The 17183-nt window shown below is 39.9% G+C and overlaps 1 protein-coding gene across 1 annotated transcript in view; it reads left to right on the top strand.

Moving 5' to 3' along the window:
- The window catches only part of LOC122801556 (mast/stem cell growth factor receptor Kit-like), a 591006-nt gene that overhangs the window by 524803 nt on the left and 49020 nt on the right, over positions 1–17183 (top strand). Inside the window, exons 13-15 of the mRNA XM_044070993.1 lie at positions 1512–1665; positions 14103–14197; positions 16170–16297. Coding sequence (XP_043926928.1) covers positions 1512–1665; positions 14103–14197; positions 16170–16297 — 377 coding nt within the window. The remainder of the gene's footprint in view (positions 1–1511; positions 1666–14102; positions 14198–16169; positions 16298–17183) is intronic.

The raw sequence follows: 17183 nt of genomic DNA, 5'->3' as shown, positions 1-17183 counted from the left end.
GAAGAAAATCTGGGCGACCAAACTTTTTTCCTATATGCTCGATTTACAACAGGCACGCAAGTTGGGCTGACCAGTCAGTGTGCTTGTTTTGGAATGTTAATGGCCAGTCATTGTATAATAAGTCTGTTTTCTGCAACAGCATTAAAAATATTTCCTAGTTACGTACTAAAGCAATGCAAGATGAAGGTGGATGAGTGTCTGTCAGGTCCCAGAAAACAGAGTGCATGCCTCACATCTCTCACTAGTATTCAAAAACAGTTTCAGTGCTGGCTACATAATGACATCTCATCTGGTCACCTGATTCTTTGGTTCCCACACTACCTTTTCACATGAAACTGAGCCAGAATCTGGCACTGACGTGTCACAGTACACACAGAACTTTAGCTAAGGTTTATTATAGGATCTGGAAGCTGTAAAACAGTTCCAACACTTCCACCCCTTCCTGCAGAAACGAGCAAGCTGTTCTCTGGCACCCCTGGGTAGCAATTAGTTCACCACTAAGGACAACAAAGCATAATCCCAGCCCATGCTTTTCACAGACATTACATCTCTGGCTGCATTCAGACCTGTGAGATAAAATGTTTATGGCATAAACCAAGTCATTTAATTTCAGGCTATTTTTCATAAGGTTAGCTGGGCTGATATTAACCCCTTCCCTTCCAGTATCCTCTGTTAAAATATATACATTTCATCAGATATAGCAATACAGTCTGACATACATGTATATTTATTGTCTGTCCAGCAGGACCCACTGTTGATATATTTTTAACACAAGCAAATTTATAAATACATTTTTTAACACAAGCATCTGTACAAATCAGTTTGATATTCAAATGACTTATAATTCCTAAGTCAGTTTGATATTCAAATGATGTATAACTCTTTACAAAACTCCAGCTAGCTATGCTGGTGCATGTTACACATGCACTGCCCTACTCCCCCTAGAACAGCTGGCACTACCTCACATCATCACACCCAGAACACCAAAAAACTATTTTGCAAAACTAGAACATATTATCATCTGAGAAGGAGACAGTTGAAATCATATTAGTTCAAAGTGAAAGTGAAATTTGGTTGGTTCATAACAGTGAATTGGGCACCTTGCATCTCTGTAGAAAAAAACTCTATTTAGTAAAGCTAAGCACACTGTTCGCATTTGACACCAGTTTCTGTGCAGCTGTAAAGTAACTTTTGCAGGAGTAGAACATGTCCTGCTGAAAACAGCTGGTATATTTGCTGTCTGTTTTCCTGTTTTTAAGTCACAGTAAAGAAATGTTATTGATTTCTAAGTACAGTTTTATTTGTGAGTTTTGATAAAGCAACTAAATTTTAGACGGTTAGTTTAGCAATTTTTATAATGATCTGTATTTATGTCTGGGTTACTGAATTGGATCTCTCTGTGTTTGTAGTTTATCATATGAAAGTAAAAAAATGAAACATACAGCTTTAAAGATAAAAACGACTTTGCATATTGTAAAAAAAAATGTTAAAATGTCGCATTGTACCTGCAGGTCCTACTCTTGTTATTACAGAGTATTGTTGTTATGGTGACCTTCTGAACTTTCTGAGAAGGAAGCGAAGCTCATTTGTTTGTACCAAACCTGGGTCAGACAGCCGAAATACAGCTGTTTATATGAATCTTGCATCCCAGAAAGAAACAACCAGGTAAAGGATATTTATTTACTGTAGCACTGTTGCACTCTTAAGGTATTTTTTTTAATTGGTGGCATGTTTGATAGAAATGTAGTTGAAGACAGAAGTGAAGGCAACACATATTGTTCAGTACCAATTGCTTACTGTGCCATGTGAATATTTCTGATATACCCTAGGTTTCACTTCAGTCAGCTGCAGAAATGCATCAGATCTATTTGCCTAATGTGGATAAATTTTCTGGAGCTTCCTTTAAAAAAACAGTGAATTTGCAAATTATCTACTGTGCAGTACAATACATTGTTCATGTAAAACACAAAAAGGCGATAGAAGGCTGTCAGGTTTGTGTATGTAAAATGAAAAATAAGCACGTTTAAGTTGGTATTTTGAAGTGGGTCAGTAGTCCTTCAAAATGTATGTGGTGTCATCTGCCTTCTGTTTAGCAACAAATAAAAAGATGTGCTATAGTTAAGAATTACCTGACATAGCCAGCCCATTGGTGTGGAGTCAGGCCTCCTGTCTGCTGTGATAATTTAGATTTAAATAGCAGGACAAGTCATGAAGAGTACAACCAGCAGAGAGAGAGAGTGAGAAGGGCAATGGCTAATTGCTTGTTCGCCTTAGTAGAACTGTATTATCCATTCTCTAAAAGAACCTTCCATGCTGAAAGTATTAATGTGATGTGGTTTGCTAAAACGTTTTATGAATTAAAAATTTGTTTTGGTAAATGAAGTTTGAAATAGAGATATCTGTGGCTGTTTATACTTGTGTTCAGTAGAGTACATATAAACTCCACTTCCTGACATGTTGTCTTATCAAACTTTAAACTGTATACAGTTAGTTTTAGCTACTTTTCCAGCTTGTTGTTATTGTAACCTTAATTTGTGCAAGTAAGAGCTAAGTTGTCACCTAGTTCTTATCACATAATACCCCATTATAACTAAAACTACTACACTCCTGTCATCAAGGACCTATGAGGTGATTTTACGTCTTATCTTACCAACTTGTTGGCATAAGTATATTGAGTGGCTGGAATGACATGTCAGTGACAACTCCCTACATCTAGAATTTTCGAGCATCTCTCTCTCTCTCTCTCTCTCTCTCTCTCTCTCTCTCTCTCTCTCTCTCTCTCTCTCTCTCTCTCTCTGTCTCTCTCTCTCTCTCTCTTTTTCTCTCGTTCTACATTTGCTAATAAACAGACACAGTACTGCACCAGCTTACCCTGAGGTGGTCAAGACATCCCTGTGTAAGTCTCCAAAGCACCCACCTAGAAATTCTTAGCCATCTAGAGATAAACTTTTACCTAAACCCTCACAGAAGTCAACAGGCAGTTACCAATATTGGAAGCCTGAACCACTAAGGTCAAATACATCTGTTTATATCGCTAAAGTCCAAATTATGGGTGATCCTTCCATAAGGCATACTGACACTGCACTCACCAAACTGGCTAATGAGAAGGTTACAGTCTTGTGCATGTATCATGAACATTACTTGGGCACTCAGAATCTTTCACTATCCTCAGTATGAGTGGGACCTTATTGTTACCTGAGTGAGAGTGAATAACCTTAGGCAGTATAATTTAAGGTTGATGCAGGAAGACATAACAACTTGCACCGTATGTTTCCAGGGAAGGTAAACAACTAATATTGAGCAGCATTATTCCATTTCCAAGAGTGATGCCTAATTTCAAACAAGATAGTTGGCTGTAGTGATTGATGTATTAAGTGGTATATATCTTGGGCAATCCACTGTATGACTGCCTGGGACCTAATGGTGAACAGACTGTCCTGCTTTGCCAGAAGTGGCCTGCACTTTCTGTTACCTAGCTAGAACTTTTGTTTACCCCATAATGCTTTTTTAAACAATGTTCAAAGTAATGTGCAAACACACACAGACAGTTCTGATTCCAACAAGGTCAGGGTTGCTCTGTTTAATGCTAGGAGCTTAAACAATAATTTGTCTGAGCTTCAGGTCTGCCTCACTTGTCATATACATCTGTATCTCTGCAGTCAGCAATACTTGACTTCACAATGACAGCACTAATCCTTACCAGGGTACTACACCTACTATGCATTCAAGACCACTAGCAACTATGGAGGTATATGCATATTTATTAGGAACATTTGCCTTGTGTCATATCTTCTGTAAAACCAACCTAGAACTTTTAGAGGTCCTAGTGAATGTCAATATCATAGGGTTACCACCTTTTCAAATGCCCAAAGTGAGACATTGTTTGTAGAAACATCAGATTTTGCAGGGCAAAACATACCCATGGCCAGTACAAAGGACAGAACTTCACCTTTTTGCCTAAATAAAAGCTTATTCTTGTAGCATTTTAGTTGCTTATTCTGTTTCTTATAACATTTAGGTGTTTCAGATACAAAATAGCTGTTTTATGCAGCTGTTAAAGAAAATATAGTAAAATTGTCCTAAAATCTCAGGACATTTGTCATTTTTTCATTTTTTTTGCAGATCACAACTGCCCAAAGAGGGACTGTCCCTCGCAAGGTGGGACAGGTGGTAACCCTACAACATCATTGCTAACTGCATGTCCCCTTTTTTGTCCCCTTCAGATCATGCTGGTTATCTAAGCCATCTTAAAAAGCTTTTGTTTAAGCCAAATACCCTTATTGTGGGAGACCTTAATTTGTCACGTGGCAAAACTATACAGTCTCCAAGAAATAAATCCAGACATACCTAGGTTTTGCAAACACCGTCTGTGTAATGTAGCTTCTAGGTCTTGACTATATAAAGTGTTCCCTGTCTTGTAAGATTCCTTGCACCACCACACATGGTAAAACCTCCCGTCATTAAATCAGATTACCTACCTGTTACATTCTTCCATAATGCAAGCCTTCCAGCTCATAAAGGCCTAACAGTATTTCAGGATTATTCTAAAGCCAGTTCATTGTTATTTATTGTTATCCTGAACAAGTCACAACTTTTACATTGTTCTCTCTCATGACTAGATAAAGTGGCCATTCCCAAACACACAAGAATAGTGGTAAATTCAAAAATAAGTCAGTATGATGGCACTGTCACGCAAATAAGATGTAGAAGAAAAATATAAGGTTTGTGGCACTTTGTAAAGTCTTCCCTCTTCTCATTAATTAAGCTGATCTAAGAGTATTAAGCAAGAGCCTTAGGTGAAAAATTAAGGTGTGTAAAGCCAGTTATAAACTTATGGTGGCAAACAATACCAAAAATAACCACAAGGTTGTCTTCAGCAATGTAAAGAATCTCAAGAAGTAATAGTTGTGCTCTGAACTTCAGTCGAAAGGCATATCGCACTATAGCACAAAACAGTAGCTGATAACCATGCTGACAAATGTAGCTTTCAGCTTGACTCCACAAACATGTCCCATTGTCCCCCAATTTCTCCGCATGCTATCCAGCCGGCTGTCACTCTTGATCAAGTCACATCAGTGATGTTCATGCTCATGCCGAGCCTACCAATGTGGATCCCAAGACCTGACCAAGAATCCATTTTATCAGAACGTTGAAGAACACTGATGCAGAGACCTTTGGCTATTCCTCCTAGGCCTGCCTTAATCCTGATTCACTGCCTCCTGCACCAGTTAAGCGGATAGGTATAACTCATCAGTTCCTTTACAAAGGCCATTTTCTCAAGGCCCTAAACAATTTCTGTTATCACAATTAAAGACAGCCTGAACAACCAGATTTCAATGTGGTTATGATACCCTAAGGAACAAAAAAAAAAATTCTGGATGCACCTTTACATAAGGATGTTCTTTTGGTGCTAGTGCTGAAAAATGGAAGAAAAAGCAAAATCTATGCAAGCGGTCAAAGCTTTCTTCAGGTTCAGCCACCAAGGTTCAGCAGGAATTGGCCTTCAAAAACTGGTCCTTTCCAACCACTGACAAGACCCAAAGAGGCAGATACAGATGGGAAGGGCAGAGGACAACAGGGTCCTACAGAGGCAGACAATGGCAATCACCAACACCAAGAGGTGGTGACAGTGCACAGCAGTACAGAAAGCAGACTCAATGACTCCTCATTTCCATGCCAAGCAAAAATCAACTGGCAGCACCTTTGGGAGGAAAACTGGCACTATTTGCAAACAATTGGCATATTGTCACAACAGACAAATGGATTCTGGACATAATAAACAGAGGCTACAAATTCCATTTTCACACTCTTCCAAAAATGAATGCCAAACCTACCACAAAATCAAAGGGTAGAGGCACAACTACAAATTGCAAAGCTCCTAAACATGGGGACTATACAAAAGGTACCCACGCACCAACAAGCACAAGGTTTTTATTCAAGGCTTTTTCTGGTGCCAAGCAAAGGAAGCGACTGGAGACCCATTCTGGAGTTATCCATTCTAAACACATTTCTTCCAAAATTCAAGATGCTCACATTACAGCAACTCCTTCCCATGCTGGGCAAGGGGTTTTGGCTGGTAACATTGGACCTCAAGGAGGCATACCTGCATGTCCCAATCAGACAAAGTTGCAGAAGATACCTCAGATTTCTTGCAGGTTCAAACCACTATCAATTCTCTGCATTGCCCGTTGGCTTATCTACTGCGCCCAGAGTATTCACCAAGTGCCTGGCATCAGTGATTGCATACTGCAGACTTCAAGGGATACAAATTTACCCTTATCTGGACGACTGCCTGATCCAAGCGGACAGCAAACACTTCTGCATTTCTGAAACACCTGGCATATGTGACACGCTTACTGCTTTCTCTGGGATACACCATCAACAAGGAGAAATCAAAGCTAACACCCTCTCAGAAAATAACCTTCCTGGGTGCCAACTTGGAAACAAACACCCAGATGGCATACCTTACAACAGAAAAACAAGGGCAACTATCTCATTACTTCAAAATGCTTGCAAAAAGTACCAGGCTTACTGCAAGGAAAATCCTGCAGGCTCTGGGATTCATGGCATCTTGCATTCTTCTAATCCCATGCGCAAAGGTGCACATGAGGAAACTTCAATGGTACCTAAAAAATCTATGGTCTCAACACAGTCACAGCTTGGAAGTGGAGATTCCAATAATTCCCTGTCTTCAAAAGGAATTCATATGGTGGGCCCAAGCATGCCAAGTAAACAAAGGCCTCCCATTCTGCAAGCCTCAAGCTACACAAGTCATAACCACAGACGCTTCAGATTACGCCTGGGGAGCGCACATGAAGGACAGGTGCATTCAGGGCAGATGGCCCCAAACAGAAAAGCACCTTCACATCAATCAAAAAGAAATGCTGGCAGTAATAAATGCAATCTCAGCGTTCGGAGAATTCCTGCACCCAGGACAACTGCTCATAAGAACAGACAACACCACAGTAATGTGGTACATAAACAAACAAGGAGGAACTCATTCATACCCTTGTGCAGACTAACCATGACTCTTTGGAACCTAGCTCTGGAAAGACAAATGGAACTTCAGGCTCAGTACCTGCCAGGAATGGAAAACACACTGGCAGACACTCTGAGCAGGCATATGACAGACCCTCACGAATGGAAGCTACATCCTCACGTATTCACAGAGATTGTTCAAGCGTGGGGAAGGCCAGACATAGACCTTTTTGCCTCCCACAAAAATCATCAATTAAAAAGGTTTTGCTCAAGGACCTTCCACCCAAAGGCCTGGAAAGTGGACGCTGTTTCATTCACATGGACAACTCGGTCAGTTTATGCATTCCCACCACTACCTCTACTGCCCAAGGTACTTTTGAAAGTAAGAACAGACAAGCCGAGGATGATACTGATTGCTCCGGACTGGCCGAGACAACACTGGTATCCACTCTTGAGGAGCCTAACACACACTCCTCCGTGGCCCCTGCCTCTAACACCTACTGCTGACGAGAACAATTTCAAAACCCTTCACAGTCAGCTGAAAACTCTCAGCCTAGCTGCATGGAAAATTCTTAACATCACATCAGACACTACTCTCCAAAGAAGTGCAGGATGTCATTTTGGAGGCCAGAAGACCATCTACTAGAAAAAAATGGAAGCGGTTTTGCTGTTGGAATGAAGAACGAGGGCAGGACCCTAGAAAATTAAACCTACCTCAAATTTTACAGTACCTAGCTGAACTTTTGAGCAATGGACTTTCATTTTCCTCAATCAAAATACATGCCTCAGCAATCTCTGCAGAATTCAACATGGATCCTCCTTCATTCTCACACCCACTCCTCGACAGTTCCTCAGAGGGCTAAGAACATAAGACCTCCAAGGAAACAACCAGTGCCAGCTTGGGACCTTAACTATGTACTGGAAAAATTGACATTGCCTCCCTTTGAACCAGCTGCTTCTACAGAATTACAATATTTGTCCTGGAAAACAGCTTTTCTCCTGGCCATCACTTCAGCTCGTAGGGTATCTGAGTTACAGGCCCTCATGGCGGTGCAGCCATTCCTCATATTCCAACAGGACAGGGTTTCCTGCGTACCAACCCTTCCTTTATGCCTAAAGTGGTATCTAGGGTAGCCTTAAACCAGGCCATACACCTTCCTACCTTCTACCAACCCCAAAAAGGGAAAGGCTGCTTCACTCTTTAGACATCCATAGGCAGCTACGTTATTACTTGGACAGAACCAAATCCTTCAGAAAATCAGATCAACTCTTAGTTTCCTATGCTGTGGGGGTCAAGGAAACCTGTAACTAAACAGACCATTTCCAAGTGGATTGGTCACTGCATAGCTTTTGTTACTCCTATCATGGAAAGCTTGTCCCTACTGGTATCAGATCCCCTCCACTAGGGCCACAGCCACCTCTACAGCCTTCCTCAGAGGAGTGCCTACTAAAGATATCTTGGAGGCAGCCACTTGGAGTTCTGTACATACCTTCACAAAGCACTACCATCTGCCTTTATACTCCAGAACAAGAGCAGGCTTTGCTACTGCAGTTTTGCAGGGCATTCTAGCTCAACCCAGTTCCGTATAGTACCTACCACCCTATGCATAGCTTTGGGATTCTACCCATATGTGATTACTGCAGCTGTAATGCACGATGAACATAGTACAGTTTTGTACCTACCATAAATGTAGATGTTCGAGGGCTATTACAGCTTTTCCCACCCTCCTTCCCCACTTGGTAAGACCTTGGGGTTTGAATAACTATTCATACCTGCTGACTGGGTTATCCTGCTATGTTTTATTTGCTTACTTTTGTGTATTAGACTAATTTATGTATTGCCTTCCTTTTGGGGGCACCTGACATCTGGGGCAAGAAAGACTGAAGAAGATGGCGTCGCCTGTGTCTTTTATACTCTAGCCTTCCTGGCCATCCAGAAAGTAAACAACAAACCGACGCGGACCAAGACTTTGGAATGCTGAAAACCCATATGTGATTACTGCAGCTGTAATAGCCCTCGAACATCTACATTTATGGTAGGTACAAAACTGTACTTTATGCAGAACTAAAAGCACTTACTTTCATGGATCCTGACAGTATTCCAGGGTGTCGTTTTATTCATTTGTTTGTATTTGTTAACTGTTGTGGAGCACTGATCGATATGGACCTTTTCCAGACTCAGCCCTGGAGCACTGCCTGGTTAAGTGACTTGCTAAAATCACACTATAGGAAATATGGAGACTGAGGTAATCAAACCTAGACCAACAGAAGCAACTGATTGAGCATTTGTAGCCTTAATCTTCTGTACTAGCTGCCTGATAAGTGATATTTCCTGCAAGTATCAAATGCTGCATAGCGTAACATCTTCTACATCTTTTTAGCCATAGTCTCTTAATGGGTTATGTTCCTAAAATCTGGAGAACAACCATAGTCATGTCTCTACTGGGATGGGCTCGCAACAGATGACAGTAGCTGTAGGCCTATTAGTCTCACTAGGATTATCTGTAAAACCATGGAGCACTTCATTACTGAGCTACTTAACAGTTTGGTAGGTTACCTTTAAACCCTCGACCTTAAGTTTTGAATTGTTAAAGGCAGATCACATCAACATAACCTGAATAATGTCTTTGACAAAAATGTGAGAAGCATTGGGTGAGGCCAGACTCTTTAAACTGCTAAGGACATTTATCACCATTCCCGGGTGAACACTGTAGAATAAATCTGTAGTGTCAATATTAACACTTTATTGTCAGGTGGGTAGGAAAAAGGCCTAACAGAAGAACATGCATTTTCAAAGCAGGAGGTGGCTGGTATAGCCATAGAGATATTAACAGTTTCTTATATGGCTTCATTTTGTTACCCTACATTTTGGAGTTTACTTACCAGAAGTGAAGTTCGACATCTGAGGTCTCTGGCTAGCCAAGTTTGTGGAAGACTTCATGTATGTGCTGTTAGTTCCACCAATGATATACACATGCACGCGCGCACACACACACACACACACACACACACACACACACACACACACACACACACACACACACACACACACACACACACATATATATTTATGGATCTCGTACTATTGAGGAAAAGCTCAAACAACTGAAACCACATCGGCCGAACACACTTTAGCGAAAGTGCTTTTCACCAAAAAAGTACTTTTGCTAAAGTGTGTTAAAAAAGCTAGGAAAACAACAAAATTAAAAAAACAAAAATACAGTACTCACGTTTATGCAGGAGGGCAAGACCCCCTGCACGGTCATGTGGGGGGTTGCTCCCCCAATACCCCCCTACTTTTATATTCTCACTCTGAAATCACACTACAGTGGTGGAAAAGGTAATATTCCCTTATCCCCAATGTGTTAAGATCTCAACAACAGCCTTCTCCCCACATTTTTATCATTATTTAAGCACACTTTCTCGAAAGTGCTTTTTTGGTGAAAAGCACTTTCACGAAAGTGTGCTCGGCCGTTTCACTTTTGGTGAAATGGCCGTTCGATGAAGAGTATGGATCACATATATATATATATATATATATATATATATATATATATATATATATATATATATATATATATACACACACACCCATACTTTGCAGCAAGGCCTGGATCAGACTGACATCTGGAGTGATAACCTCAGTTATTTCAGTGCAGTTACCTTAACACCTGATGTGTTAAATGTGATCTCATTTACAGTGACAAGAAGTGTGATGTAGTTAAACACCTGTATGTTATCCATGGCCTCACTGTAAGTGTTAAGACTTGCATGTAGTTATATTTGGTAAGGCCCCTTCGCCTCCTGCTTTTTCACATCATTAGTGTTTACCTCAAAACAGACTGTGTTGTTTGACATGTGGATACCCTTTTCCCTTTATTTTTCAAAATCTGATAGCAATAGCTGTTACATATCTGATTATTGAATATAATGAAATATAGAATAAGAAACAATAGATGCCAGCAGTAATCTGCATCCTACTCCACTTCCACCCTCCCTTCAGGTGTGAGAAAATATATCTAGAAACACACATTTTCACAAAAAATATAAAGATTATAATAACTTGAGCAACATGCTAGTGGGAATTCAGTACCTGGGGTTATTATCTGTTTCCATACGTTCATGGTCATCCACTTGATTGTAAGACTGGCAAGTTGACATATTTTTTGATGATCTGATGACTTCTCCTAAGATTCACATAAGAATGAAACAGTGGAGGATCCTGAGGAAAAGGCAGCATCTAAATATCTTGTCTGACCAGACCTTATTTGAGGGTAATCCCACCAAACATGTTTCTAGGAACCTGCATGACCACAACCATGTCAGCACTGTTTGTTGTTATTTGCCCAGTCAAGCCTTTGTGGCATTAAATATGCCTTAAGAAATATCTTCTGTTGAGTAACTGTTTCCATGCAATTTAATCAAAACGTAGCGTTTTCATATGCCCAACATGCCAGATATATCTGACTTCATGTTCTTGAGTCCACTTTATAAATTATAAGAGAGATCAGTTGATTATTCATAGTGTCAATCCATGTTGAAAATCTCAGTTGCTCTGCAGCACTGACACATCAACTCAATATTTCACTTCTCTGACATGTGACAAACACTGAGATGATCATATAAAGTTTGGAGGTGGCAGAACTCCCACATAGGAGTGTGGGGGAGAACAAATGCCGTAACAGAACAATTAGGTGCTTCATCCTATACCTCTTATTTTCATGTAATAAACAGATGTCCTGACTGAAAGCACAGTTGCAGTACTGGTTTGTGTTTTTTTTATGCTTTACAGTACCTGTGTGCATTCATCTTAGCATGAGGGAAGCTGGCAAGAAATGTACTGATTGCAAAGGACATATCCCTCACTTCCATCAGGACATTAATATGTTAAGTTATGCAATGTCTAGTAAACAATCGTATTCTGCTGATTTAGAGAGCTAAAGTTTGAGAATTTTCCAGAACTGAGGTAAGAGTAGCTAAGTCCTGTATGCTTGGAGGTATGGTTTTACACATAGGCTAAAGCAGATGGCTTTTGGCTTACCAAGTTTGCTGATGATTGCAAATTGGGTCCAGTCGTGGAGTCCCTCAATGATGTTAACATATTAGAGGAAGGGTTAATACAGACAAATAACTGGTGCCAAAACCACAGTCTAAAACTAAATGAAAAAAGTGCATGATTATCCCCTTTGGCAAAGAGGAATTCCCTCCTAATTACAATATTAACAGCACCCCCCCCCCAAAGTTCAAACCTAGTGGTGTGAGTTCTAGGAGCAAAGGTAGTTAGCAATCTGAACTTCGACCACCAAGGTTTCACAGTGGTAAAGAAAGACTTCTACATTGTGCATCTCATAAGTAAGGGCATCACATCCAGGACTAAGGATGTTATAACTCCACTGTATTCAATCCTCATCAGACCATTAATAGACTGCAATGCTCCCTTTTCCGTGTACCTCACCAGGCACCTGCAGCAGCTGGAGAGACCACAGAGGTTTCTCACCAAGAAAATATAGGGCCTGTAAACCATGACTTACATGGACAGACTGAAAGCCCTGTCACTCTACTCTGTATCATATAGGCTGCTGAGAGGTGACTTGTGCCTGGCCTATAGGGCAGTCTCTGACCTTGCCCTGATGGGTATGCTGCACATCTGCAAGTCAAATGGCACAAGAGTCACTCGCTCTAAGGATCTTAACCTAGCTTGTGACATTAACAGAACTTGCTGGAGAAACAGGTATATCTCTCAGAGATTGCCGCTACTCTGGAATATACTTCAAATTCATGTGAAGCAGAGGTCCTCACTGACCATATTCAAGTGCAACTTGGACAAATGGATAGGAGACCGCAAATTCATCCCAGGGGTGGCACCATATCCCTCACGGGTTGGTGTTTATCATAGACTCGCTCTGCGAATTACACCCCTCTAACCAAGGACAATTAAGGCAACTCAGGATTAACATGGCTACACTTGTAAGGGCTCTAGGGATGCTAGCCTAGTAACCTCCTATGAACTATGAACCTGTGAACCCAGAGTATGGGGACTAGTATGGAGAAACTGACTGCCGCATTTTCTGCAAGAGGAGGTGGTCTGGAGAGAAGGAACATGATCATGTTCGGATTTGAGGTTGTAGGTTCTCTCTCTCGTGATTCTTCCTGCTAGGTAGCATAAGGACGTTTGGTTTAAGAGTTTGAATAAAAAGTGCCAGGCAGTAGTTTTGCCCTTTTTGTTGATTTTTTGTGCTAGAAAGATGAAGTAGCATGTTGTATTGGGTCTATATTACGTTATCAAATACTCATGTATTCAAAAACGTAATAGTCGACCCCTAAATGTCAAAAACGTCAAATGTCGAACAACTACAAAAAATACAAAAACCCACCCAAGCAAACCATTTAAATGCTGTAAGCAGGGGGGCAAGCCCCCCTGCACCCCCCTCATGGGGGTCTGTGCCCCCCACATGCCCGCTACTTAAATATACCAACTCCGAGATCGCCATACAGTGCAGACAATGGAAAACTTCCATTTCCACACTGTATGGAGAGCTCCATTGAAATGTTCGACGTTTGACATTTTCGACATTTACGGGTCGACTATTACGTTTTCGAATACATGAGTATTCGATAACGTAATATAGACCCCGTTGTATTTGAAGTTGCTTTTACAGAAACAGCATTTTTCTTTGAAGCTGAAGTGATTACTGGAATGATATATTTAAATTAGGCCATGAAAATTCCTTTCCTTGTGGCTTCTCTACCTGATGGTGACAAAAGGTGAAAAAATCGTCTATGCCCGGAAAAGGGCTTGCTATTTCTTAGTTTCAGTAAAGTGAATATAAAGTTGGAAGTTTAGATGTTGGTTCAGATAGAGCCCTGGATATTAGAAAAAATCTGTCAGCATTACTTTTAAAGTAAGTATTTTTCATAGACATTATTAGTAAATATGTTCTGCAAGTGACTCACCTGATTCTGGTAACCATTGCGTGCAGTCACATGAAGGCAAAAAGCACTCCTTATGTTTTAGTTGTCTGTGATCAAAGTATAGTAACCACGTAGCAGAATAACTTGCTTGCAGTTTCATACCTGTTTCATTCTGATTTGTTTCAAGTAAATTTTGTTTTCTGCATAAACAGTAATGTCTCGGGTGAATACATGGTAATGAAGCCAGCTCCTCCTGGGGTCTCTCCTCTATCGTCGAATAAGACAAAAAGACGTTCACAAAGGCAAGGTAAAGGACTGTTACTGTTTGAGATTTCACTTTACAATTCTTGTAGTATAATTGTACCTTTCTCTAAAATGCCAAGAACTTTTTTGTGTGTAATCATACAGATGTATTATTCTGGTATATGCAATTTTACATGTACATATCTTTGTGAGAATTAGCAACGTAAAAAGGCAAAAGTGTTACCAGTTTCATTGTATATACATTTCATATAACACCTAGATTCTGCTAGTATCTCCTGAAAACAGGCACCAAAAATTGTACTGCTGAATATTTTTATAGCAGAAATGAATGTTGGAGCTGTCAGGAATTTGTTTCACGTCATACGATTCTTTTTCCTTGATTGAGTTAATATTGTAAGTTTCCTTCAGCTAAGTAACTAACTAACAGAAATCCATGTGATCTAACCGAAGTAAATGTGATATATTACTGTGCTGCTAAATTAATAATAGTCTTACCACAAAAAAACACAGGGCAATAAGGGAAAGGAAGGGGAGAACTTGTATGCCATCATGGAAGTAACGAATAGTGAAAAGTAGAAAGCAGTTAAGACAAGGAGTGTCACTGTTAGGAGAGTGTAGAACAGGGAACAGATCAACAAATACTAAGAAAGACAGATGTAATAAAAAACAATACCCAGTAACAGAACAGACCAGGATATGTTGTACATTACTGCAAATAACAAACTGAAAATAACAGAGGCAGAAAAACTTGAAAGATGCGCAGTTAAATGCAAAGTACAAAGTAAGCAATTCACTGATGACTCAAAAAGGTTTTATAGAGAATTGGGAAACAAAGCAAAAGGAACAGAAACGCTACCAAAGTAAAAAAAAAAATAGACACATTTTGGAGAAATATCTGTGAAGACCCTGTGTTACGTAAACAAAGATGCTGAATGAATTGAAGAAGTAAAAGAAACAATAGGAAGTTCAAATGTAGAGGATATGAAATAGGATGAAGTAATGACTAGAGAAATTTAAACCAAATTAAGAAAAGTGCCTAATTGGAAAACGTCAGGTCCAGATACTACCTAACTTCTGGCTGAAACATTCTCCCCACTCTCTAATGTACACTTCTCATCTCTTACTTTGAGGAGCAAGCATAAAAAAGTACCATCCCTAATCTAGTGGGTGGTGGGGGCAGGAAAGCAATCCTCTAAGGAGAAAGGTCTTTCCTTCCTGATCTACTGTTAAACTCCTACATTAAGAAGCAAAAAAAAAATGTGTTTTTTGTTTTAATCTGTGGCAATTTGCTACAAATACAAATGTACATTGTAGTAATCAGTTTATTAAAGTTACTATGCTGCCCACTAAGAGCATCAGTCTTGTACCACTTGCCGTATTGGCATTCATTTCTGAATGCCATTACTGTAATAAAGGTCAATGGGCAGCTGCCAGTTGTGCCCCCTACTGCAACCAGAGGTTCTGTCCCCTTTGCTCCATGCTAGCTACACTTCTGCTTCAGGTTCCTGCATACATAGTACAGACATGTTTTCAGGAAGTTTTTAAACACAGTATGATTTATGATTTTGATGTTGAAATTCCATTTTTTTTGGTTTAGGATAAATGTTAATTATTAGTATTGTTATTATTATTATTATTGTTAGTTGTCATGTCTGATTTGTGATAGCCTTTAATGTAGGAGTGACCCCTCCATGCACATACATCCACTCATATTTTGTGCGTGTAGGTGAATAGATAGATAGATAGATAGATAGATAGATAGATAGATAGATAGATAGATAGATAGATAGATAGATAGACAGAGCTATATAATATAAAAGAAAATGGAGTGGAGACTGGGTGTTTTGTGCTGAGCTTTTCTAAATACAACAGTGATGGTAAGAATGTTCAGTAAAATGAACATTTTAGGGATGTTGTGAAGTACCAGTAAAGCATTTTGTTGTATACTGTACTGATCATTTTAAAGAAAAAAATTATTTCATATATGAGTTCATAAAATATTGATATTTGACTAGGATCTTGGAATGATGACGACATTCACACAGATCTTTTGGAGGATGACTCAGTTGCTTTGTCTGTAGAAGATCTTTTAAGTTTTTCTTACCAAGTTGCCCAAGGCATGAACTTCCTTGCTTCTCGAAATGTAAGTATTTATTTATAGATGTCTGTCTTTGTGTTAGTGTAGTGTAATTTATGTGTTAGTGTATGCAATGTGTTAGTGTACTTTATGTGTTGTGTAAATGCAAATTCAGTTATTTGAAAGGTACTACTTATTCACCTACCATTCTTGTTAAAGTATCAATTTTTCATATATGAAAATTGGATGTCCAGGTCTGGAAAGATTCTTCTTTTTTACTGCTTGTATCTTTAAATAAATAATGAAAGAGATAGCAGAACAGTTTGGTTAGGCAGAATTCAGGGATTTGAAGACTCCTCCAGTAAGAGTTTTTCCTTAGTATGACCCTAACATCCTGTAACCTGCACCAGTAGCATATAGGGGCACTCAAGAGGATGGAAGAGGTCCCCACCCTGATAGAGAGGATGAAGGTGTGCATGCTCAGAGCACACTCATGCACTTCATATTACCTGGTAGAGACTGGGGAAACACCTGCACAATGCTAGAGGGTAGGCAAGTTTCCCTGTTGACATCAGCCCCTGGCAGATGTGAGGCTGTGCAGTGCTGATGTCCATTGTATGCCCTACTCTCAGGGGGTTGTTACTGGGTGTGTCCAGGGGTAGGGAGTAAATAGGTAAAACATTCCCCTGGCAGCAGTATGATGCTGCCCTTAGATACCTTGATCTCCTCAGTGGCCCTGCTGTGACTTGATTAACCACTTTCTGTAGTAGTCTGCTTTGAAGACAATCCAGAGGACTCAGATGCTTATCAGTATTTCTAGATAGTAGCTTGTAGAGTATAAAGCAAGAAAGTTAATGTTTGGTTGTCAATTAGAATATAAAATAAGAAAGTTGCTGTCTGGCTGTCAATCAAGGGAAATGCTGGACAATGAGGTACTCCTGAACCATTCTTG

This window comes from Protopterus annectens, chromosome 5.part0, assembly GCF_019279795.1.
Source record: "Protopterus annectens isolate FY-2018-M chromosome 5.part0, PAN1.0, whole genome shotgun sequence".
In the NCBI taxonomy this organism is placed as follows: domain Eukaryota; kingdom Metazoa; phylum Chordata; order Ceratodontiformes; family Protopteridae; genus Protopterus; species Protopterus annectens.
This window is presented reverse-complemented; position numbering and strand designations above follow the sequence as displayed.